We start from the raw sequence: 26,575 nt of genomic DNA on the forward strand, positions 1-26,575 counted from the left end.
GCTAAAGCCAGTGCTGCAAAGTGAGGAAAAATCTCAGTCGGCTGACTCTGAGGAGGACTCTGAGCAGGAGGACGGTGAGATACCAATTCCTAAAGCAGAGGAAATGGCAGGAGCTAATATGTCTGGTTTACATCAATTGTTGGAAAAGCTGAATGACTCTAACTATGCATTATGGTCTTACAAAATGCAAATGTATCTGATTCAGGCTGAACTGTGGTATGTAGTCACAGAGGATCCACCAGATAGAGCAGATCCACAGAATGCTAAATGGTTTAAGGACGATGCAAAAGCAATGGCAGTTATTGCATTAGCTGTGGAAGACTCTCAAATTTCCTTCATTCAGTTTTTGAATACATCAAAAGAGTGCTGGAATGCGCTACAAGCTGTATATCAAAGAGAAACAGCGGGCAGTAAAGTAATTCTAACCCGGAAACTGTATGGAATGAAGCTGAAACCAGGGGAGTCTATGTCAAACCATTTGAAAAGCATGAGAGAAATCTTCAATCAACTCAGGGCATGAGGGATGGAGTTTACAACTATACACCAAGTCTATGTGATTTTGTCAAGTCTTGATTCATCGTACGACGCGGTTGTCACCATGATGGAAAGTCAAGAGGAGAAAAATTTAACCCTCGAGTATGTAGCTGGAAAACTACTGGAAACCTATGAAAGAAGACAAGCTTCAAAACAACAGAGCCTTAAACATCCTGTGGCTGAATTTCAACAAAGCCATAAATCTTCTGACGTGGTGGCTGCATTAAAGGCAAGGAAATGCTTTAATTGTGGTTCCACAGGACACTTAAGGCGGGATTGCAACAACAAGAAGAAAAAGCTGTTGACAGCAAAGTGGAGAGAAGAAAACAACATGAATGAAGCTGAATCAACAAAGAAGTGTCTTCTAGCAAGAGTCAAAGAGACAATGAATCCTTGGTTTTTGGACTCTGGGGCTTCAATAAGTATGGCAAAAGACAAACTTTCATTTGTAACCTTGGAAACTTCTACTTCAGAGCAAAAGTGTGTTACCCTTGCAAATGGAACAAAAATCCAGATTTGTGGTGTGGGTAATGTATATTTTGATTGTCTGGGAGTTGAACTACAAAGTGTTTTATATGTACCAGAATTAGAAACAAACCTTCTAAGTGTGTTTCAGTTAACAGAAATGGGGTATGAGGTTTGTTTTACTGAAGAAAATTGTACTATAAAACAGGGAAACAAGGTGTGTGTGCAGGGAATAATGAAAGAATCTTTGTATATAATTAATACTTGTACAGAAAATGAAGTTGTAGCCAGCAAAGTCACAACAAAAACAATAGCCAATTGCAAACCACACCGAGAGTGTATCCATTTAACTCATAAAAGGTTTGGTCACGCTAACTATAAAATAATTTCTAAGATTCCAGAATTGTGTGAAGGGGTGAAAATCAAACCATGTTCTAACTATCTAGAATGTAATGTATGCAGTGAAACCAAGTGTCATAAGTCAAACATTCCAAAACATAGTGAGAGAACAACAAAAAGAATTTTTGAATACATGCAGATCTTGCAGGTCCTTTTGAGACAAGTCAAGGAGGAAACAGATTTTTCTTGTCTATTGTTGATGATTACAGTAGATTTGGATTTGTGTATGTGTTAAAACAGAAGAGTGAAACTTTTGGAAAGTTTAAAGCCTTTGTTAAGTGGAGTAAAAATAGATTTAAAGAACCTATAGCTAATCTAAGAACGGACCGGGGAGGTGAATTTCTTAGCAACCAATTTAAAAAATTCCTCAGTGATGAGGGTATACAACATAACCTTACTGCTCCATATTCACCATTTCAAAATGGAGTTGCAGAAAGGAAAAACAGAACCTTGCAGAACATGTTAAGAGCTCTATTGAAAGAGTCAGGATTGTCTAACCTGTTCTGGGCAGAAGCTTTGTCCACCTCAAATTATTTGTTAAACAGGCTTTACCACTCTGTACATGAAAAAACTCCATATGAAATGTTTTACAAAAGAAAACCTAGAGTGTCACATATAAGGGTTTTTGGAAGTAAATGTTTTGCTCATATTCAGAAAAAAAACACATTTGTAAACCAGCTGCAAAGACATTTTGAGTTAAAAGACCTTGGTTCAGTGAAAAGTTATTTAGGAATGCAAATTTCAAAAGATTCTAACACAGGGTCATTTCTGATTGAACAAAGTGGCAAAATTAAAAAATTGCTGGAAGAACACAGCATGGAGAATTGTAAAATTGTTGCCACTCCTATGGTCACTGATTTTCAAAATCAGACAGACAGTACTGAAATGGAAGACATACAGAAATATCAGAGTGTGATTGGAAGTTTACTTTATCTAGCAAACCTAAGTAGACCAGATATTACATTTGCTGTAAATCTTTTAAGCAGAAAAATGACAAAACCTTCTGTAACTGATTGGACAGCTGTAAAACGTGTATTGAGATATCTAAAAGGTACAATCAATCACAAATTGGAAATATCTACACACAAAGATGGAAATTTCTGTGTTTATGCAGATGCTGACTGGGCTAACGCAATTGATAGAAAGTCTACCAGTGGAGCAGCATTCTTTTACAATCAATCCTTGATTGATTGGTATACAAGAAAACAAAATTGTGTAGCAACCTCTAGTGCAGAAGCAGAATATATCAGCTTATCTCTGGCTTGTAATGAGATTGAGTGGTATAAACAATTATTTGCTGATCTAAGGTTGGAAATTGAGACACCAGTAACCATATTTGAGGATAATCAGGCATGTATTAGTATGGCTACATCTGAAAAGTGTAAACCAAGAACTAAACATGTGGATGTTCGTTATTCTCATGTGAAAGATATAATTCAGAAGGGCTGGATTAAGCTTGAATATTGTCCATCTGAAATGATGTTGGCTGATTTATTCACAAAACCAGTATCAATGGTAAAACACAAAGAGATGCTTTTAAAGCTGGGTCTCAGATTGTAACACAATTTAAACAACATGCGCAAGAGGAGGACTGTTAAGTATATGAAAAGAAATACTTGCTTAGTCATTAAAATTGTGTGTGTATGGCTATCTCAGGGTTAAACAGAGAAAGTCTATCTGTGGGCAATTACCTTGAGATAGAGGCTGTTCTGGGAACCTTGCCAAGATTCTAAGTTAGCCTCATCACAGCTGTATGTAATGTAGATAAGAATTGTGTAGATCTGTATATAGTTTCTCACTTGTGTAAAATGGAACTGATCACTGCTCTCTGATCACTGCTCTGTGATCACTGCTCTCTGTGTATGCCTCAGTGTGCTGATCTGAACTGATCTGAATTGGACTGCACAGAAGCCTGAAGGAAATAAACCAGCTCTGCTGTGTAAGACCTGTGTGATGTGTGTTTGTTTCTGAGCACAAACAGAGTTCCAGAAGGAGAAAAGTTCTGGCAATAACCCAACAGGAATTGTTGTAGATCACAAGCTGAATATGAGCCAACAGTGTGATGTGGCTGCAAAAAAAGCAAATGCTATTTTGGGCTGCATTAATAGAAGTGTAGCTGCCAAATCGCGCAAGGTACTGGTTCCCCTTTATTCAGCACAGGTTAGGTCACATCTTGAGTATTGCATCCAATTCTGGGCACCACACTTCAAGAACTATGCAGACAAGCTGGAACATGTTCAGAGGAGGGCAACGAGGATGATCAGGGGTCTGGATACAAAGCCCTGTGAGGAGAGACTGAAACAACTGGGCATGTTTAGCCTGGAGAAGAGAAGATCAAGGGGAGACATGATAGCACTCTTCAAATAATTGAAAGGTTGTCACACAGAGGAGGGCCAGGAGCTCTTCTTGATCATCCCAGCGTGCAGGACTTGGAATAATGGGCTCAAGTTACAGGAAGCCAGATTCCAGCTGGACATCAGGAAAAAACTTCCTGACTGTTAGAGCAGTACGACAATGGAATCAGTTACCTAGGGAGGTTGTGGGCTCTCCCACACTAAAGGCCTTCAAGAGGCAGCTGGACAACCATCTGTCAGGGATGCTTTAAGGTGGATTCCTGCATTGAGCAGGGGGTTGGACTCGATGGTCTTATAGGCCCCTTCCAACTCTACTATTCTATGATTCTATAATTCTATGATATTAAAGCACCTCCCTAGCTCTCTGCTATTCTTATGGGACCTATGGTGAAACCAGAAAAAACAGCACTTTCTCAAGTAGTGCACTTCAAAACAGCATCAAAAGTCACTGTTACTTGGGATGGGGCATTTTCTTACTCAACCCAGATGGAAAATGGCTCCTGGCTTGTGTCTTAGTGGTGAGACAGTTAAAGTGATGTTGCAGGGGCATGGTGTTAAAGTCTCTCCACAGCTCTCAGGTGGTCATGCTGCTGTGCAGGAGACTTTATAGGGTCCACGGTGATTTGCAGAACATGATTAGAAAACCACTTCCTGACGTCTGTTGTATAACTAAGTTTCTTAAGAAAATGATTTAGTGTTTTCAATTTTACTCAAGGAAGAAAACATTGACACCCAGAGAAACTGCTAGACCATTACTGGCTTCATATTAAGAAAATCAATTAAGAAAATCAACCTTCTATCAATTTTGTAGTAGCCTTCTTCCCCAAAACAAGCCATGCAACGTGACTCTGGCATGGGAAAAACGGTAAATGTGGTTCAATCCAACATCATACATTTGTGTAGTATGAAGGAAGTGCTACTTAGTATTCGCTCTCGTAATATATCCAATTGGTGTTGCCATTTTCAGATGACCAAATTGTTTGAAGGAAACATCCAGATTATTAGTTTTAGGCTTACGATGTGTATTGTATGCATTTGTTTCTGTGCAGATGTATATAGAAGCCTACAATCTTTCAGTGTAATGGAGTTTGTTGAACCTCAGGTCACACTTTTTTTTTTTTAAAAAAAGAAAAGTTATCCAGACCATAGATGAAAGCATTTTATATTGTTGGACAGAGATTGCCTTGGGAGTCATTAAGATATATTAGATGTTGCTGGAACACAATAAAAATGAAGCACACTGGACCCAAGTTACTTCTCCAGAGAAGTTCCAGAAAAAGCACCAATAAGCAAGTTGAAAGAGCCTGTCTTATAGAGCCCATTATAACTGAGTATCAGCTTAATCTGATTGCAGTGGTCCAGGCCCTGCGTGGGTGATTGGAATCAAAGCAAGATCCGTGAATTTCAAAATTGGAATTTATTATGAACGGGGAAGTCACTTCAGTCTCCCATCTGTTTTTGCCAAAACTGAATTCTGGAGGAAAATTATCTCCCTCCTTAACCAAAAACTCACCTCTCATTTATTCAGTCTATCCACCATGATGTAGCTCAGTCTTTTCCAGCTTTAGTGAGCACATCATGCCCACCTTTTATCCTCAAAGTGATGCTCCTTGTCATATATCCAAAGCGCCTCCCTGTTTCCCTTGCATTTCCACTCTGTGTTTGAACTAGGGGAATCTTGCATAGGGTAGAAAAAACGAGGTTGGCTCAGGTTTGGCACAGCTGGCTGGGTCAGGGAACCTCTCTGATCATGGCTTATTGGAACTAATTCAACTATTACATAGTTTCTTTTTCCTAAAGCTGAGCTGCTGCTTCCAGAACATCCTTTAAGTGCTTGCATAGAGATTGCACAGTTTGGATGCTAGAAAAATGTCCTTAGAAAGCAGCCTAGGAAAAATTGTTAATTTTTTTAATTATTATTTTTTATTTTTTGCATAACTTGCTTACTGATTTAACAAAACACAGTATCTTCTTGAAACAAGTTTTGATACAAAAGTTATAACACATGGAAATTTGGCCCTGCCTAGATTCCAACCCCCTCAAATATTTAAGTCATAAATAAACCAAGGGGCTGCCTAAACGCTCAGAAAGCTCGGTTGGTGCACGCTGGCTGGCATCAATTATACGACAATGACACAATCGTGCACCCACTCTGGGGGCTTTCTGCTAAAGCTCTGGAGAAAAAAAGTCAGGGACATACCCTGACTCCTCCCCCCCCCCAAAAAAAATGAGGTGAGGACATGCAAGTTGATGTTAGGATAGCCTTTTGCCTTGCTCCAGAGTCACAGCGGAGGCGTGATTGGGCAGTGCCTGGTGGAAGATGGCCTGTGATTGGTTGCCTTCCACCAAGAAGAGGGTGGCTGGCTACGGATGGCCACTCAGAAACCCTGTGCTCTCTCCTTGGCATTGAGTTTACCCGATGCCACCCTGGGTGAGGGAAGCCGCAGGGTTTCCGAGGGACATGACACTAACTGGCGCCATGAAGACACCCCCCACACAAGTCATTTCAAAATGATTTAAGCACTCAGGTGTCACAATGTTTCGGAAATCAACCCATAAACAACCAAAACAGATGAACATAAATTTCCTCTTAACCCTCTATGTTCAAAATACAGTTCAGAATTATTCACTTATCTTGTCGTTCATATGACATGTTTAGGAGATAAATGGTTGTGTAAAGTATCTGGAAGGCATGCAGACACTGGCCTCGTTCAGATGACACCTTAAACCATAGCTTTAACCACGGTGGTTAAGCCAGAAAGCCGGGCCGTGTTCAAAAGACACCTTAAACCACGGCTTTAACCACGGTGAATAAGGATAGGTCACTAGATTTGTCTTTATTACACCATGCATATTCTGTACGTTGTCAGAAACAGAAAGTAGAAACAAACAAAAAAGCAGTAATAATGAACCTTCCTCCCTTTTTGATTTAGGACTCTTAACAAGAGTAGAAACAATAAAAACGAAGCCATGTCTTTCATACAGGGTTAAAAGAATACATTGATTCCAGCAGAGTTCGGAAAAGAAATCCTTTGAAACCTGGTATTTGGATAAACTGTTTCTGTGAGACCAGAGAACTGCACATAGAGTGACAGCAGGAGCAATTTATGGTAGGCAGGAAGTCACCACAGCTAAAATACGCTATGCCAGCAACAATAGCAAGAGCAAATAACTTATCCAAGCAAGTTCCTTGGTAGGTGGTTGTGCCAAATGATTTACTACAATAGAAGAAAGCAAATAATTGCCAATGATTGTTTTGCACTTATAACTATTCTAGATACCATGGGCAGCAAGAACAGAGGTTCATAGGCATATAGCCGATTTGGCAAACATTTCCTACCCATTACGAATATCGATTAGCTACAAACCTAAATTTCATTATTTATTCTAAAAAGATGAATCATTTATTTTTGTGGGTCAATACTTTAAGATGAAACATGGGATACCTTTGTGCAGCTGAATGGTGATTTAGGAGATCACAAATAATCACATCTTTTGTTAAAAACTCCAGTTTAAAGGCCCAACATGATGATGGCAATGATGATGGTGTGTGTGTGTGTGTGTGTGTGTGTGTGTAAGTTGGGCCTGTATACCAGTGTGGTGTGATGGTTGGAGTGTTGGACTGGGACTCAAGAGACACAGGTTCTATTCCCCACTCAGCCATGAAGTTCCCTGGGTGACTTTGGGCCAGTCATTGACTCCTAGCCTAACCTACCTCACAGGTTGTTATGAGAATAAAATTGATTGTTTGCTGCATTGGGCATACAAATAAATTAATTTATTATAAACTAGCTGATATACCTGGCGTTGCTCGTGTTAGAAATATTGATGATGCGTTATGCATAGTCTGATTCTAGATAGAGCAACATTCTACCAGTATAAAGTGGGAGGGGGGATTTCTGCTCTATTCCATTGCGGTTGTAAAAAGGCCGTTAACTGATCTTCTCTCCATCATCTGTATTAAGAAAAGGACAGAGTGGTTTTTTTTTATAGTCTCTCTTGTTATTTGATGATGTATTCTTTACTACTTTCTTCAAGCTCATCATAAAGAAACAGTTTAATATACAACATCTGGTCAATTATTCTGTTGCTGCTATCTTTCTCTCTGCTAAATAAAAGTGATAAATCTCCCACAAAACGTGAAGAGATATGTCACATATAACTCCTAACAGATATATATATATAGAGAGAGAGAGAAAGGGAGAGAGAGAGTTTCTAAAAGCTCAGGTCCCTTAAGATATATGTCTGCAAGGTAATCATCTTAAAGTAGTAGGACGTTGCCTAGGCCTGTGAGTTAACATCAAACCGAATTATTTTGTTTCTTCCACCGCCCTCTCTCATCCTCATGACCACCCTGCAAGGTAGGCTGATGCTAGGCCTGTGAGGTAACTTTAAAATGAATTAAATTTGTTTCCTCCCCCCTCCTCTCTCTCACGACGCATGGCCAGGGCCGCCTTGAAGCTACCACCATAATTTCATTTTCTGACCCCACAGAAAATGAAAACTACCTGAATGCCTTTCGATGCAGTGCCTGACTTGCCCAATGGGAGTCCTGCCGCTGAGACTAATGGGAAGTGAAGCCACTCCACACTGCACTGTGCAATCAGTGCTCATAGGTAGGCTGTGAGGGAGCCGCCCGGCTGACAGACTGACTGTTAGTTCGGTCATTGCCATTGGCAATGGGCCCAGAGCTGCGCCTTCCTTCGCTTCCACTCCTGATGATGCCTAGCGACTGATACAGCCGGCCCCAGGCACTCCCCCTTCAGCCTAGGATGGCAAGCCACTACTAGATGATGGCCGCCAAAGCCCAATAAGTCTTCCCTTCCACCCAAGGTATGCTGGCAGTTGTAGGCATAAGCCTAAGTTCCTGAATAACATGTTAAGTTTTGAACATCATCTGAGGTGTGGTGGGAGACAACTGGAGAGTGGACCTTCTTAGTTGTGGCACCCTACTTATGGATTTCTTTTCCCAGGCAGGCTTGCCTAGTGAATGCATTAACTAGGGGTGTGATCCGCTCCGATTAGGAGCGTAGAAGCAGTAGCGGATTGGCCTGCTCCGCCTTACCCAGAGGCGGAGTAGGAGCGGACCGCGGACCCCCTAGAAGCAAGGCGAAGAGAAGCGGCCATTTTTCGGAGCTCCTAGTTCAGGCGGAGCGCTCCGGTCACCATCTTGAAAACATTTCGCCATAGGATTGCATTGCGGCAAATAATCGCGCATAACTAGGTTGTTTTTGAAGCTATCGTTCTAGAAATTCTTGTGCTCAGAGAGTCGTGGATGGGGGTCATTTTGAGACCACTCTCACCTCTCTGCGTTGTCTGGGTCGCGTGCTATATTTTTGTGAAAATCGGGTCAACCGCGCGGCTCAAACGGCGTTTTCGGCTTTTCGCCCATAGGATTGCATTGAGGGAAAGAATCGGGGATAACTGGGGGGGGGGTTTAAGCTATCATTCTGAAAATTCTTGTGCACAGAGAGTCGTGGATGGGGGTCATTTTGAGACTACTCTCAACTTTCTGCATCGTACGGGTCGCGCGCTAGAAGTTTTTAAAAAATCGGCGGGAAAAATACCTTTTTCAAAGGGCTGAGGGGCAGAGTCAGCTCCCGGTCATGATGATCCCAAAGTTGGAGGAGGGCATAGGCAAAACAGGTAACTTGGGATTCTGGGAAACTTCTCTTTCTTCATCTGAACGGGCTTTTCCCCGTGTTTTTTAACACAGTAGCCCCACCAAATGCACAAACACAACCTGAAATCATATACTAAGCCAAGAATAAGAGATAGAAACACAGCACTGCTCCCCACCCTAACCTTGGTGAACAACTGAATAGATGTGGTGCAAGGGGATGAGCTCCCCTAGGGCATCTCATCGTGGACGTGCCCCCACTCTCTCCTGCACTGGAAGGCCATTAGAGCCTTCCAAAGAGAGTAAAACGGTGGAGCAATGCCTATCATGTGTTGAAGTGAAAGGTCACTTTTCAGTGGTGGAGCAATGCCTGTTATGAGTTGAAGTGAGCGTTTTACTTCTTCTCAGAGCTGTTGGTGGCTGTCTTGAACTGGCAGCTACTTCCCCCTCCCCCGGGCACGTCCCCCTATTGCTGGTAAAAGACAGATACAGCCTTTTTAAAAAAATTCTTCTTGCTGTTTATAGAGCAACACTGCTGCTTTTAATTCCCCCCTCCTTTGTTTATTTATTGATTTATTCCATTTTATATGCATTACTGGCTTATCCTTGGCTCACTTCCTTATGCCCCCAGAAATGCCAGCTGCATGCCTGCCTGCCTTCCCTCCCTCCTCCCCTGCCCACCTCGCAGGGATGTTGTGTGTGGAGTGCCCGATTTTCAAAAATTCGCCAAAAATCAGGGGATGATGGGATTGCTTTGAAACTTGGCGTGCTTGTGTATATCCCCATGAGGTGTCATGGTGCCAAACATGAGGTTTCTAACTTGAACAGAAAAAAAGTTGTATAATTTTTTAGCTTTCAATGCAAGCCTATGGGGGGGGAAAACGGAGCTCCGGATCCGGATCCGGAGCTCCGGGCGGAGCGGAGCGGAAGTGGGCGGAGCGGGGGCGGGGCGAAGCGGCCCAATCCGGAAAATGGCGGATCTGCAAGTGAAGCGGAGCGGGGGGTCCGTGCACACCCCTAGCATTAACAGCTTTCCAATGGCAAGTGAATATTTTGTTTTATTTTCCAAGGCCTTTTAATTTGATGAGATTTTTTATGTTGCATTTTTTTCTGTCATAACTAAACCACAACATTCCAAGACAGATGCAGGAATTACTGAATAAAGTTTATGTTTTTTATGTAAAAAGCCTGACTATGCCATTGAAACAGAAGAGTGAGTAGAGGAATGATTGATAGCGGAGTCTAGAATGGAATGGTGGGCAGAGTGAGTGGCAGTTGGAGAAAGTCAGGTAGAAGGAGAACAAAGAAAGTAAGTTAGGATTTGGAGATAGTGACCTGGTTTGCACATAGTGACCTGGTTTGCCACTAACCCCGCCCACCATTCCATTCTAGCCTCAGCTATCAGTCATTCCTCCATTTACCCTTTTGTTTCAATGGTATAGACAGGCTTTTACTTAAAAATGAAAAACTTTATTCAGTAATTCCTGCATCTGTCTTGGAATGTTGTGGTTTAGTTATGACAGAAAAAACAAAACTCAGCATAAATAATCTCATCTAGTTAAAAGAGGCCCCAAAAGGAGAACAATAATCAGCCCCCTGTTGATATACTCCTCAGTTATTGAGCTATAGATCTGGAATATCAGGAATTTTTAGGTTCTTGGCCAAAGCATTTTGATTTGGTCTCCTAAACCTGGAAGAGATGAGGTGTGAAATTCTCTTATGCTGCCTCAGTCCTTTAAGAAGTTGTACACAGTGTGAGAACGGGGGGACATTTGCCAGATTTGATTCTATGGTCAATGCTGGACTTTAAAGCTCTTTCAAGCTAGTCCTGTCAGAAGTACACAAAGTGGCACGGAAGATACAAAGATCTAATCTGAATGCAACCATCAAAATTTCAAATTCATAGACATTTTATTAGAGCACACTAATATTAGAGTACACTAGGGTTGGCTCCGGGTTTGAGTGCTTATGTTGGGGAAGGGCCCCCTGACACCACATGTTTTTCTGGTGTTGACTTCAGTAACAGTGCTCTGGGGCATTGCGGGAAATTAAAATGGTAGCTCCCTAATCCTGACTGTCATAAGTTTGCAGCACCAGTTAAAAGGAACTCACGATAAGTGTTCACTGAGCTGTGGACCCTGCTGTTCTGCTGGAACCCCAGTAGCTGCCTGACAATCCCATGTGCCAGTTCTAGGCCTGTGTAATATGTTGCAGTGGATGGGCAGGCAAGCATGGAGAGAAAATGGCTCCTCTGATAGCTGATGTCATTTTCTTTAGTGACCCTATGGCTACAGGATTTTTAGATGTCTTCAGAATATCTGCAGACTAGAATGGCAGGGTTGTATACTCTCACCTTATCTATTCAACTTGTATGCAGGACACGTCATGCGACGTGCTGGGCTTGACAAATCCAAGGCTGGAGTTAAAATTGCAGGAAGAAACATTAACAATCTCAGATATGCAGATGACACCACTTTGATGGCTGAAAGTGAGGAGGAGCTGAGGAGCCTTATGACAAAGGTGAAAGAAGAAAGTGCAAAAGCCGGGTTGCAGTTAAACCTCAACAAAACCAAGATTATGGCAACTAGCTTGATTGATAACTGGCAAATAGAGGGAGAAAACGTGGAGGCAGTGACAGACTTTGTATTTCTGGGCGCAAAGATTACTGCAGACGCTGACTGCAGCCAGGAAATCAGAAGACGTTTACTTCTTGGGAGGAGAGCAATGACAAATCTTGATAAAATAGTTAAGAGCAGAGACACCACACTGACAACAAAGGTCCGCATAGTTAAAGCAATGGTATTCCCCATAGTAACCTATGGCTGCGAGAGCTGAACCATAAGGAAGGCTGAGCGAAGGAAGATAGATGCTTTTGAACTGTGGTGTTGGAGGAAAATCCTGAGAGTGCCTTGGACTGCAAGAAGATCAAACCAGTCCATACTCCAGGAAATAAAGCCAGACTGCTCACTTGAGGGAATGGTATTAAAGGCAAAACTGAAGTACTTTGGCCACATAATGAGAAGACAGGATACCCTGGAGAAGAGGCTGATGCTAGGGAAAGTGGAAGGCAAAAGGAAGAGGGGCCGACCAAGGGAAAGATGGATGGATGATATTCTGGAGGTGACAGACTTGACCTTGGGGAAGCTGGGGGTGGTGACAGCCGACAGAAAGCTCTGGCGTTGGCTGGTCCATGAAGTCACGAAGAGTCGGAAATGACTGGACGAATAAACAACAAAGAATGCATATTATAATTGTCTCGAATCACTAAAGACATGAAGTAGAAATGAGTGTAGACAAGCCCTAGGTAGTAACGCATGCTGATAATGTTTCCTTTATGATTGCATTTGCATGATTTCTTTACTCAACCCATATACAAACATAAATCAAAGTTAAACAGTATATACATGAAGGAAGTTTGCTTGCAGAAGGAAATGCATTCATTACCTCACATAGTAGGTTCTGTGTTTCCATGGTAGGGAATGATGCTTGTTAATGAAGCCAGGGCACTTCAAAGCACAAAGCCAACAGAATTACAGTAATCAAATTACCTGGTACGTGCCTTCCTGGAAATAACCTTAATAATGTCTGGTTCAGCTTTTGCTCTGCAGATGACATTCAAGGCAATATAGTGCAGAGGAACCCCTCCAAATGGAAATAAATGGCATAAAAAGCAGCTTGTGGTTTTAGCCTGAGAGCTCCTTAATAGGAAATTTGGAGTGAGTGAGGACCCCATATATCAGTGATGGCTACATTAAGTGTAAACTGCTCCCACATCAGAGGAGTTTAGAAAGTGAATTGCTGGTTCTGGGAAGGCAGAGGCTGAGAGAAAATATATGGGGAGAGGGGGGCAGTGGAATCCAGTGTGCTAGTGTTTGTAGATGCACCCCACCTCAAAATCATACCCCTTTTCTCTATATAAAAAGAGTTTCCAACATTCTGTTATAACCTGTCTCCTCCCTCTATACTAGGGATGAGGGAGAAATTGCCTTAGTTTACATTTTTATGCCAATGGTCAAAATTTGCACTACCAAAACTCATATGCGAACTGGAATACAGTTAAATATTTATATCCGCACTTTCTCGGAGTTTGCAATCAAAGTTTGCACATCAAAACATGTGTACAAAAATGTGTATAGTGCAGGAAAGTGCACACAAAAATATGTATATGTTTTCTTTATATTGGAGAGAATGCCAAGGGAGAAGGCAAAACATTAAATGACTAAAGGCGACTAGATTTCAAGAAATGTATCCCCACCCCACCCTCCTACTCCACCTAGCTTTCTAAGCAGAATTTTATGGACAGCTGACATTGAGGATGGTGTGTATCTATTTTACCGAACATACAAAATGCACAATAGATCTGCAAGTAAAGATTTAATTCAGAACAATTACTGAGTTTAAATTGTGGTCACTGGGATTTTTCACTTGCTGCCTACAAAGAAAAACATTCTCCCCCTGGTTCGCTACACTGATAGCTTTATTAAAAAAGCCATACCCTACCTGCAGACATGCTGGAGCTCTGCCCTGAGGCTTATTCACATCAACATCTACTAGCTGCCATCCTCCCGTAGCATCTTCATGAAACATCTGGAGGGTGAAAAACACTTGTCAGAAGAGGTTTATGTGCACAGATACACAAACAAAACTGCTGAGAGTCCTTTTTTTCTCTTGAACATCACTCTGCCTCTGTTGCATTCTGAACGTGTAGCCACTTGAAAAGAATCGGACTCCATTGCTTTTATGCTGTAATATTCCACAGCATTTGAATGGTTTTGTTAGCATCAGCTCTTAAACTGAAAGATCCTGTGCCAGAGCTGGCTGCAGGTTCTGTCGAGGCTGATGCAAACACAAGGAAGATCTAAGGTGGCTTCAAAATGCTTTGTCTTCCTGCATCAGGAATATATTGTGGGAATATATGCACAACCGATGTGTATCTGGCGACTGCACACACATCTCTTAAAGCCTATATCAAATGCAGACAAGATTCATACAAATATTTGTATTGAGCTTAGAACACAGGAGGAGCCATGCTGGAACAGACCAAGGGTCCATCTAATCCAGCAGCCTGTTCACACAGTGCTGTGTAGTCCAGCCCAAGACATTTTACTGCCTGAGGTGAAGAACAAGATGACACCCTCTCCCATTTCATGTATAAAAGCTGACTAAATTGTTTCGTTAACGCTAGTGATAGAACACTATCCTCCAGTGAACCTGAAGGTAGCAAGCTAGCTCAGGGAGCATAGAATGGGCTGTGAGGCACATCACTCTTTCCGCCAACACCTTGCCGCCACCTCCCAGCATCTACCACCTGAGGTGACTGCTTCACCCTGCCTAATGTTAGGGCTGCCCTGTATGTAGTGCAGTGTAATGTAGTACCACATAGTGATGAAAAGATTCTACTAGGGATTTAGGCAAGCTACATTTTCCTCAGCTTTATCTCTTTCCTTCAGTTGGAACGAATGTAGGAAGCTGCCTTAGATGTTCACCAACTTCCAACTAGCCCAGTATTGTCTCCTCCAACTGGCAGCGGTTCTCTGGTATCTCAGTCAGAGGCCTTCCCTATCACCTGCTACCTGGCCCTTTTCAATAGTTATACCAGGAATTGCATCGGGGACTTTCTGTCTGAAAAAACATGTGCCCTACCCTGGAACTATAGGAATGTAGTATTATCCTACGTTAGAGGATTGTTGTATAGATTAGTGTAGGAATTTCGTAATATCTCAAGCAGTCCTTATAGTAAAGGATCCTGAGCTTTACTGGGAGGGAAGGTATAATTTAAATGTGGCAGCCCAGGACTCATCTTAGATCATTTAATTAGGATATGGGTATCATGGGCTGCAAAGGCAATTTAATGGAATTGCTGAGGTCCTACAACAATGAACGATGTGTTGGGAAGACATTCCCTTAAGGCTACACCTGAGATTATAACTGCTTGAGCTAAAACTGGTTCACACATAATGAGAACCCAGAGTATAGGTTGAGTATGGGTTGCTTGCTGTTACGTGAGAACCCTGCACTATGGTTTAATTATGGCTTATTAATCACAAAGAACCCAGGCAGAGAACTCAATGGTTTGTTGTTTGATTGTGAACTCTGGGTGTTGTTTGTGGTGAACAATTTATAATTATACCACAGTGCAGGGTTAATGATAACCCACAATTCAACAACTGAAACTCAACCCAACTGGGCTGTCATTACGTGTGAACCAGACCAACGACATGACTGGCTGGAGAATAATGGAAATTGTAGGACTTTTTCTGTCTAAACATGCATAGAATTTCACCTTTAAACATTTAGTGATGTCTACCTGCGTAGTTAAAGCAATGGTATTCCCCGTAGTAACCTATGGCTGCGAGAGCTGGACCATAAGGAAAGCTGAGCGAAGGAAGATAGATGCTTTTGAACTGTGGTGTTGGAGGAAAATCCTGAGAGTGCCTTGGACTGCAAGAAGATCAAACCAGTCCATACTCCAGGAAATAAAGCCAGACTGCTCACTTGAGGGAATGGTATTAAAGGCAAAACTGAAGTACTTTGGCCACATAATGAGAAGACAGGATACCCTGGAGAAGAGGCTGATGCTAGGGAAAGTGGAAGGCAAAAGGAAGAGGGGCCGACCAAGGGCAAGATGGATAGATAATATTCTGGAGGTGACAGACTTGACCTTGGGGGAGCTAGGGGTGGCGACTGCTGACAGAAAGCTCTGGCGTGGGCTGGTCCATGAAGTCACGAAGAGTCGGAAGCGACTGAACGAATAAACAAACCTGCGTAGTAGCTGTTGAAGTAGTACTGCTTCTGGACCCCCACATCTGTTGGAACTGCACACGGATTTCAGCAAATGTCTCAATGATGACAGCAATAAATACATTCTACAAAAGAAGGACAGTGGTTTGCAGTGAAACATACAGGCAGAATAGAGGGGATGGGAGAAGCCCAAACATGATTTATTTTTTGAGTTAAGTTTGCCAGAACCTCTTCTACAGTACCTTAACAAGCCAGGCAAGAAAGAAAATTAAGGTGATGAAATAGAAGTATGAGCGCCATCGGGGAAAGCTGTCAATTGCTCGGTACATCAGGAAGACCCAGCCTTCTTGAGAAGCAGCTTCATAAACAGTAAATATGCTTGTACCTGTAAATGGAAAATGAAAGATATATTCACAGTGCAAATTAGAATAAGCATTTTGAAAATCAGCAGTCATCATCTTTTTACTTCATTTTCCTTTCTTCCCATGAAACACACCTCCACAAAAAAAGTTATCCCATTTTTCATTTATGATGCTTATGATTAGTTTTCAGATGTTGCAACATTACAGTGCATGATATTTGATCCTAAAGATATATGTATGTATCTGTTGAGGTGAATAAGTTCAAAGTGCTTAAATATCTGTGACCAGGATTTGGCATTCTTTGTATAATTCACTAATATCTCAGTGTATTTATGTTTTTGCTTTTGTTGCTTGTAGCCACTGAGGCACAAACCACAATTCATATAAAAGCAATCATTATACCTTATACCACAGATGTCCATTTGCTTGTTTCTACCCCAAAGTGGAAACACAAATCCCTCCCTTCTAAAATGAAGGCAGCTACTAGACCGTTCGCAAAACATGCAAAGTAAATAATAATAATAATAATAATAATAATAATAATAATTTATTTATATAGCACCACCAACGTACATGGTGCTGTACAGAGTAAAACAGTAAATCACAAGACCCTGCCGCATAGGCTTACAATCTAATAAAATCATAGTAAAGCAATAAGGAGGGGAAGAGAATGCAAACAGGCACTGGGTAGGGTAAACAGGCACAGGGTAGGGTAAAACTAACAGTATAAAGTCCAAACAACATCAAGTTTTAAAAGCTTTAGGAAAAAGAAAAGTTTTTAGTTGAGCTTTAAAAGCTGCGATTGAACTTGTGGATCTCAGATGTTCTGGGAGAGCGTTCCAGGCGTAAGGGGCAGCAGAGGAAAATGGACGAAGCTGAGCAAGGGAAGTAGAGACCCTTGGGCAGGCGAGAAACATGGCATCAGAGGAGTGAAGAGCACGAGCGGGGCAATAGTGTCTCAACAGAATTTTCAAAAAGGACTCAACTCATAATGATAGATGACGAATTCAACACAATGGGGATTTTTGCAGTTACTCTGAGAACTGCCACTCTTCTAACGAGGTGCAAGGGAGTTGCATGCCCCAAATTTGGTAGAGAAGAGATGGTATGAAAGAGGCAAAGACAGTCCTACAAGTTGCTATAAATGCTATCCCATCTTCACAGAAACATCCAACATACATGCCTGAGATTTATGCAGCACAGAGGTGGGCACAATGTAGAACTCCAGATGTAGATCTTCAACTCCCAGAAGTCCCTATCGGTATGGCCAGTGGTCAGGAATACTGGGAATTGAAGCCCCAAACACCAGGGGCTTTCTGCCTACTCTTGGTTTAGCACATTTGTATCCCACTCTTTCTTTAAAGAGTGCAGGTGTCATGCATGGGTGTTTTCATTTTGTCCTTGCCATATCTCTAGGATATGTTGACCAAAGGCCATATTACATATAATGTCATCATATAGTTTGCACTTGAGTGCACAATTTTCCTTGTAGGAATAAGCAATGTGAGCTCCCTGATCCAGAACAGGATTGCAGCATGGCGAATAGGGAGGTATGGAGAGAAAAGCTCCCATTGGACCACAGCAGAGGGCAAATGACTAAAGCCCCCCTATTCCCCATGCCAGGGTCCTGACTGGACCTCCCATGTTGGCAATTTCTGAAAGAAAAAATGGTGCAATCAGTAGCAAACCATGTGATGATCAATACATGTAATTTGGCCCTGTGACCTGAATGCACTGAACAACGTGGCTGAGCTTGGGTTTCAATTCATGTCTCCCCACCCTAAGTTCAATACTCCCAACACTGGCATACATTCTGTCAACTACAGTGACTTCAATCATATTTGCTGTAAGCTGCTTCAATAGAAATGAAACAGGCATGAGGCACAGTGGTATTAAACTGCCACAGTTTCAAGGGTTTATAACTGTGATTAAAAAGAAATACCCACAATAAACTATGGTCCGCAAGCCTGCTTCCATTCCCCTCTACCATGGCCATGAAGAAATGGGAAGCATCTGCTTCCATTAACCATCGTTTGTTGTTATATCCAAATTAGGAATGACAGCTTATCATAACAATGTATTCGTTTTATATGTTTTAATCAGTTTTATGTATTTATGGTGTTTTGTATTTGTTGTTGTTCCCTGCCTCGATCCAGAGGGAGAGACGGGTAAGAAATAAATGATGACGATGATGATGAACCATGGTTAGTTGAAAATGGAAGCAAATGCTTTTTTATTGCAAAATAATATTTTTGTATCCCCCCCATCCAAACCTGTCCTATTCCACTTTCCCATATTCGTCTGACTACCTTAGAAGTAATGCTTCTGGCTGCACCAAAGGAGAAGGAAGAAAGGGGTGGATACATAAGCATGAGGCTCATTCACGTAGCACTAAGCCACCGTTTAGTGATATGCCTGAATGCAGCTAATGATCTGTGTCCACTGTGGAAATACCAACCTTCATCTTTCTCAAGTGTATTAAATCACCAGACAGATTCACCTCTGTTGTTACTTCAGGAATCCCTTTCCCACGCATTTCAAAATCACAACAAAATCACAACTAAAACTAATATATTTAGGCCTTGTAATAGAAAAAGTTGGGTTTTGTCTGTAAGCTTGGACAATAATATATCTATTAAAAATAGAAGTTTTTAGGATAAACAACCTAATTTTTATAATTTTGATGGTTTTAAATTTTGTATACTTTTTAATGTTCACTGTTTTTAACTTTTGTAAACTGCCCAGAGAGCTTCAGCTATGGGGCAGTATATACATTTAATAAATAAATAAACACATAAATAAACCCCTACATCAGTATTGGTTGATATGCTTTTCAAATTATATGCAGATGCTGAAATCTAGAAATCATGTTTCTTCTTCCTTCTACTATTTCTTTTTAATTACATTCTTTTCAATTACATTTTGGGCTCCAAAGAAACATGCAATATTAAAGTTAATTTTTCCTGCTGTGGTAACAGCCTCTTAAAACTTCTGTCAAGAAAAATTAAAATAAATGGCCCCAAGTAGACATTTGGAATATGAAGTAATACTTCAGGATGGGGTAGGTGATTTGGGATCGTTGGGATATTAAAAACATGCCCTGAAGTGACTGAATAAGTGTGTGTCAAAATGTCAAACCAAAAAACTTGGTGTAAAGAGAATATTCTGACATTCCTGAAAATATTTTCTTTAATGTTGACATTTGAAAACAGTCTCTGCATTTTGGAGTAGGGGTTATTATGTTTTCAAAATCTGCTACTCAGGACTTGCTTCTTTTCATTCTTATTGTGTCCCTGCATCTACTTAAGGAAGCTGTCTGACTCAAGGTAAAAGAAAGAAAACATTTGACAAACATCTATCATAAAAGTGAGGCATGCCTTTAATGATACCTATCTATTGCAATCTGTCCATCAGTTCTATCTCTGTTAAGCTTGGAGAAGGGATGAAAAGCCTCCACCTCCCAAACCCATCACATTGTATGAGCGCAATTAAATATGGGAGGTTTTATTTCTGGATATGTAGGCAGACTTTGAAGCGTCAAGGTTTTAATTACTCTTAATTATGGTGTCAAAGAAATCACTAGGGATTTTTACTGAGCCCTGCAATTCTCCTCCACCTCCTCCTCCCAGATGAAGTTCAACAGCTGTTATAGAGTTACAAAAAACAAATGCAAAATTGGGAAAATTGCACACACACACCTAGCCAGCAATATATGTATATACACACACACGTCTCTGTGTGTGTGTGTGTGTGTGTGTGTGTGTGTGAGAGAGAGAGAGAGAGAGAGAGAGAGAGAGAGAGAGAGAGAGAGAGAGAGAGAGAGAGGGAGGGAGGGAGGGAGAGAGAGAGAGAGAGAGAGAGAGATGGGAAAGAGGAAAGGGCAGCTTGGGCTTCTCTATATTTTAATTAAATCAGGATAAAATGATAGACAGCACAGATTTTTTATATCTTGAAAGGAAAGTTGTTTTCAGGTACAATACAGCTACCAGAGGCTTCATCACCATCACTGATTCCATCGCAAAATCCCTTAGCACTTTCAGAGACTATAAAAATATTACAGAGAGCGTTTGCCAAGCCCATCATTAATTCTCTCTCCCCAAAATCAACCACACGTCCTTTAACTATTTCAAGAGCATTTTCAGTAGGGTTGCAAACTTTTATGCTGACCTTTTCCTGTACTGTCACCAGCAGAAACTACATAGTGGAGAGTTACATAGGAACACAGGAAGATAGGAACCTATCTTTTATTGAGTCAGACTGTTGGTCCATCTAGCCCAGTATTGTCGACACTGACTGGCAGAAACTCTCCAGGGTTTTAGGCAGGATTCTTTTCGAGCCCCACCCAGAGATGTTGGGGATTGAACTTGAGACCTTCTGTGCTCTACCACAGATGGGTGGTGGTTGTTCTTAGAAGCTTCTGTTCATCTCTATGTCCAAAAGAAAAAGCTTTGCCTTGCTAAGTGTCTGCATATCAGGCTGTTGTTAAAGGAACAGGAGAAGAACCAATAAAAACGTTAGCAACCCTTGCCCTCAGAACACCTCCATACTTTATGAAGATATTGTACATGAGTTTGAAAGATGCAGGTTTGTCATTCATGCTTTACGTCAATGGCACTGCCACAGGCATGGCCCCACACTATGCCAACGTCCTCATGGCTGACTTAGAGTAACACTTTCTCAGCTCTTGTCACCAAAAACTTGTTCTCTACCTGAGATACATTGATGACAGCTTTATTATCTGAGCTCAAATCATAGCAGTCCTGGTAAAGGTCAGCCAGGACTTCTATATCTTTCACTCCACCATCAACCTGAGCCTAGATCAATCCACACAACAGGTTTACTTTCTAAGCAATACCGCGCAACTACACCATGGACGTATAAGCACCATCTTTTATCAGAAACCGATTGCCTATTAAACATATTTATATGCTTCCAACTTCTATCCAGGACACACCACAAAATCCATGTTTACAGTCAAGCTCTAAACTACAACGGAATCCATTCACACTCATCAGACAGAGACTCACAACGTAAGGATTTAAATCAGGCATTTCTCAAAGTACGGAAATCACCCAACAAAGTGTGTGTGTGTGGGGGGGGGACAGATAAACAGGGCAGACTGGTACTCAGGAATAAACTATTCAAGGATAGACCCAGAAGAGAAAACAACATAACCCAACTTGTTGTCATCTGCCGTTCCCAGTGCAACTGTGTGCAGTATCAGTGTCACATAAGCTAGCTGCCCTCATCAATATCCGGGTGGCCGTATTCTGTGCCAGCAGAAGTTTCTGAACCATGTTTAAAAGCAGCCCCACATACGGTGTATTACAGTAGTCTAGCCTAGTTATTTTATTATTATTATTGCATTTATATCCCACCTTTTTTCCTCCAAGGAAACCAAGGTGGCATACATAATCCTCCTTCTCCTCGCCATTCGATCCTCACAACAACAACCCTGTGAGGTAGGTTAGGCTGAGAGTCTGTGACTGGTCCAAAGTCACCCAGTGGGTTTCCATGGCTGAGTGGGGACTAAATCCTGGATCTCTAATTCAGTATACAGCTTCACTACTGTTAACGGTTTGTAATATATAATGTCAAGACCAACCATTTGTATAGCATGTAAACCTTCAGGAGTGTGTTGTTAATTTAATATCCACCATCCTTAACCTTTACAGCAGTTTGCCTCTTACTATTGTTCATCAACTATACTGGAAAAGCATGGGAAGGCATTTACTTATGTATATATTATTTAAATTTATAACCCATCCTTCACCTTATACTTCCAGGTCATATGTATTGATATAACAAGATAAAATAACTTAAAACCACCTTCAAAGTTTAATCTGCAAGAGAATACAGAACTCTAATTCAGTATACAGCTTCACTACAGGGGGAAAACAATACACATTCTTCACTTCCAGAAACCTAGGTACTACACACTAATGCTGTTACTACATGCTAAACCTGTGTTGGCATCAGATGCAGCAGCTTCAGGCTCTTGTGCTCCTTCCTCCCTTGAGTGTGGAGAGGAGAAACTTCCAGTAATGGTTTGTGGCCAATCAGAATTTGTTGTTTTATCTTATCATGCAAACTATGGTTTGAGATAGTCTGTAAAACAGGCTATCCTGGTTAGGCTGCAGCAAACTGTGGTTTACCTATTCAGACAAAATGGTTCACAATGGCTTGCCACAAACTGGAATCAAAAAATTCTGATCTCTGTGAATTTGGGGAGAAAGGAGGAAGAGGAAGAGGAGGGACCATGTGAGATTGATGCTCATGCCTGTTCATTCTCACAGTGCCAAACGATGGATTGAGATTATGACTCAATGCAGTTTTAGTGTGCTTTTAATATTCTGAGATAGCACAGGAGTATTATCTAAAGAAGGGGAGAGATTGCTGGCTGAGAGCACTGAACCACGATTGCTTTTTCCCCTCTCCTCTTACCATCCCCACTTTACCTCCATAGATTGAAATAACTTTCTTGTGTGTTCTTTCCCTCCTAGCACACAGGATAACCTTGGGGATAATAACTGCTTTGAGGTTACATCCTGGGGAAGGTGATAGAGTTATATTTAATTTCCTTCTGAAGTAAGAACGTTGAGATTAGATTGAGGATTTTAGTCCTTTTCTGTTTTGAACAGGACAGAGCTGGAAGTTTTATATGCATTTGTCCATCAGGTTAAGCAGTGAGGGAGGAAAAACACACAACTATCCCTGAAGCATGAATTTCAGAAATTCGCTGACCAGGTGTTGGGCACGAAAACAGGAACTTCTATAGCTCTGCTACATGCCCAATGATAAAAAAAATATGGCTACAGATTAAAAAATAAGCAGCAGCAAAGACAAAATATGTTTTCCCTCCAGGGCTCTAAAGCTTTATTGAAAAAGCCCTGTGGACATCTTCCATGCTTACATCAGTAGCAGCTAAAGTTACATATCACCTAGCTTGCCGACCACACATGGATACTTCTCACACCAATGTCAGTGACCTTATTTTCAGTTGGGTACTGGGAATCTCCATCTTAATGTTCTCTCATTAGATTATGCTCCTTCCTGTTCCTAATGGAGAGGATGGGATTCTGACTTCTTTACAGGGTTCCTTGATGGCACTGAAAATGGAAGAAATTTAACTCTTATGTTTATGGCACATTTTGGTCTATTCAATTAGGAAAGGAGAAACCCAACCACACCGTATGCTGCAATTCACACCTGCGGCTCCTGCACACTACGCCAAGTTGTTAGCACAATTAAAACCGCTACACTGATATGGATAATTTTGTCTGCAGTTCATATCCCCCCTTAATAATTTAACATAAAAATAAAGGGTTAATTGGACCTGATAGTGGCAGATCTGTGTGTTGGAATACAAAACTGCCACACAGCTGTAAAGCAGGGGTGGATTTAACAGGGAAGAGTGATGGGCAAGATAAGGGGTGAAAACCTTCCCCTCCCACCACTTTTTCTTTTGCAACCGTTCCCCATGGCAGCATTTCTCCTGGCCAGAAGTGAGTCCAGGCAGGAGAAACACAGCTGTGGAAATGTGGTTTCAGGAGCAAAATAATCAGAAGAGTTCAGTACCTAATTCCTTCCTGCAGCACCTGTGCTTGAAATAATTATCCTCTTGGCATTACAACTGTGTCTGGCCGGCCCATATTTTAACCCCCCTCCACTTTCTCTACCCTAACTGTCCGCTGCTTCTGCCTACCAATGCACTCACCTCAGGAGCAAGAAAGGGGGATGTCTGACAACTTTCTGTTTTATCACTGCTGAGCTGAGTGTGGTGGCAAAAAGCAGAAGCAGTAGTGCCAGTGCGAGAGAATGGGGAGTCTAATGCCCGGTGGGCATCATGGTGACCGCGGGTGCTGGCTAGCCAATCCCTGTTGCCAACTTAAGGCATGAGTCGTGCAGCTACCACATCTAGTTAGCCCCTCAGATTCAAGTGGTTCTTCCATAATTCCTTTACACTAATCTCATAGCACCAGGTTACAGGAATGAGACTGGATACCAAACCCACACTACTTGAAAAATGAGAAAATATTTGGAAACATTTTGTATTTGGCTTCTCCTCCTCTTTAAACAGATAACAGCACCAGCTGAGGGAATGTCTGTAAGCTCCACCTACAGCCTGATTGCCTAGCAAAGAGCACCAAATGTTTGCAAAAGAATTGTACGGCACAGAATAGATCAACTTGCTATTAAAAGGCATACAGCACATTTTGACAAGCAGCATGTTTGACAGTCTTTACCTTATCCATCATTCCAACAAATTAACACGTCTAGCGATTGCTGTTCCTGTTTTGCAGGTAAAGAGTTGCAGGGGTTTATATCTACTCAGAGAGAGATTGATGCTGAACCCAGAACACGGAGGGTGAAGCCTCATATTGTAGGTTCAGGACTTGTAATGAACAATGCTCTTCTCTGCTGCAGGTGGTTGTGCTGCATGCACGGATTGGAGCAAGCCTATGTCTGCAACGTGGACTAGTTGGCCTAGCAGTGCTCTAAGGTCACACATCGATACAACATGTGAACGGTTATTCTAAAAGGGTCTACTGAGATTTGGAAGGCTAGGGTGAACAGGTACATGAACCGATCAAATATTCAACACGGATTTGAAATAGACAGGTATTAAGTATACTTTTTTTAAAAAAACTGCAAAGTTCATGATCTGTGCATTTCTGTACGTTCTACTGAGCAGAACATTGTATTTAATCAGAAAATAAATAAATTGAAAATACATCAACCATACTCTTCACACATCTCCTCCACAAGGTTTAATCTCAGCCAGCACAAGACAGCTTAAACATTGTTGTCAAAGCACACATCTGTCTTGGGGGAGGAGGGATAGCCCACCTTCACCTCAATGGATAGCTTTTCTCTATCTTGGCTTTTTAAACTTCTTGAGTGTCACTAGGTGGCGATCGTATTCTTTGTGCATGCAAGAGACAGTGACTGACTGCTGACTCTGCCAGCATCTAGAGAATGGGGTTAATGATAACTTTCTACTCTCCTAGTGTTTTGGACTGATGGCCCAGTCTCTCCTTATGCTTTGAAAAAAATATTTAGAAAAGTTTGTGTATATTAAAAAAGCAGTCTGATTTAGAAGCAGTTGCTGAAATATTGTCGATCCTGCAGCATTTTTTTAAAACCCTGCACAGCATGGGAAAACGGTGCTGTTGAGTGAAATATTTTACAATTCAGAAAACATTTTTACTGAAGAGTAACATCTTCTACCCATAGAAGAAAATGACCTTATAAACAATAACAAATCTCTACTATATGATATTAGGGTGACCATAAGAAAAGGAGGACAGGGCTCCTGTATCTTTAACAGTTATATGGAAAAGGGAATTTCAGCAGGTGTCATTTGTATATATGGAGAACCTGGTGAAATTTCCTCTTCATCACACCAGTTAAAGCTGCAGGTGCCCTGCCCTCTATTAAATCTGGTAACCCTAGTATAGCTCTGGCAGCTTTAACTGTTGTGATGAAGAGGACATTTCACCAGGTTCTCCATATGCACAAATAACACCTGTTAAAATTCCCTTTTCTATGCAATTGTTAAAGACACAGGAGCCCTGTCCTCTTTTTCATATGGTCACCCTACTACAGTATATGGCTCAAAGTTTCCATTTAGAGATAATTGGCAATGCACGCAAGTCACCATAGTTATGAAAGAGAATCAATGCCTGACACTGGAAGTCAGCTTTATTCCCACCGGGAGTAGTGCTGATGGATGTCTGCAACTGCCATGTCTGCTATTTCCAGGACTCTTGCTGGTTCTAGTTGCAGCCCTAACAGAGGCCTTATGGATGAGGGTAAAATAATACCCTGCCTGGGGTGGGGCAGGTGGAAAGACAGGACAGGTGGTGACTTCTCTATCATTTTTCAGAGAAGAGAGTTCACTTTCACTCCCGGGACTTTCCGTTGACATCCTCCATGGCTTTCCCATTCCTGTAAAGCAGTGTGTTATATTTATTTATTTATTCATTACATTTATCGCTTGCCTTTTCCTCCAAGAAGCTCAAGGTGGTATACCTGGTCCTCCTCCTCTCCATTGTATCCTCACAACAACCCTGTGAGGTAGGTTAGGCTGAGAGTCA

At 41.6% G+C, this 26,575-nt stretch overlaps 1 protein-coding gene across 1 annotated transcript in view; it reads right to left on the reverse strand.

The window, feature by feature from the left end:
• NALCN (sodium leak channel, non-selective) overlaps positions 1 to 26,575 on the reverse strand; it is a 229,162-nt gene that overhangs the window by 125,470 nt on the left and 77,117 nt on the right. The window contains exons 9-11 of the mRNA XM_063127455.1: positions 16,356 to 16,498; positions 16,134 to 16,238; positions 13,873 to 13,959 (exon numbers count right to left, since the gene is read on the reverse strand). Of these exons, the coding sequence (XP_062983525.1) occupies positions 13,873 to 13,959; positions 16,134 to 16,238; positions 16,356 to 16,498 (335 nt within the window). The remainder of the gene's footprint in view (positions 1 to 13,872; positions 13,960 to 16,133; positions 16,239 to 16,355; positions 16,499 to 26,575) is intronic.

The sequence above is a fragment of the Elgaria multicarinata genome, chromosome 5 (genome assembly GCF_023053635.1).
Source record: "Elgaria multicarinata webbii isolate HBS135686 ecotype San Diego chromosome 5, rElgMul1.1.pri, whole genome shotgun sequence".
Taxonomy (NCBI): Eukaryota; Metazoa; Chordata; class Lepidosauria; order Squamata; family Anguidae; genus Elgaria; species Elgaria multicarinata.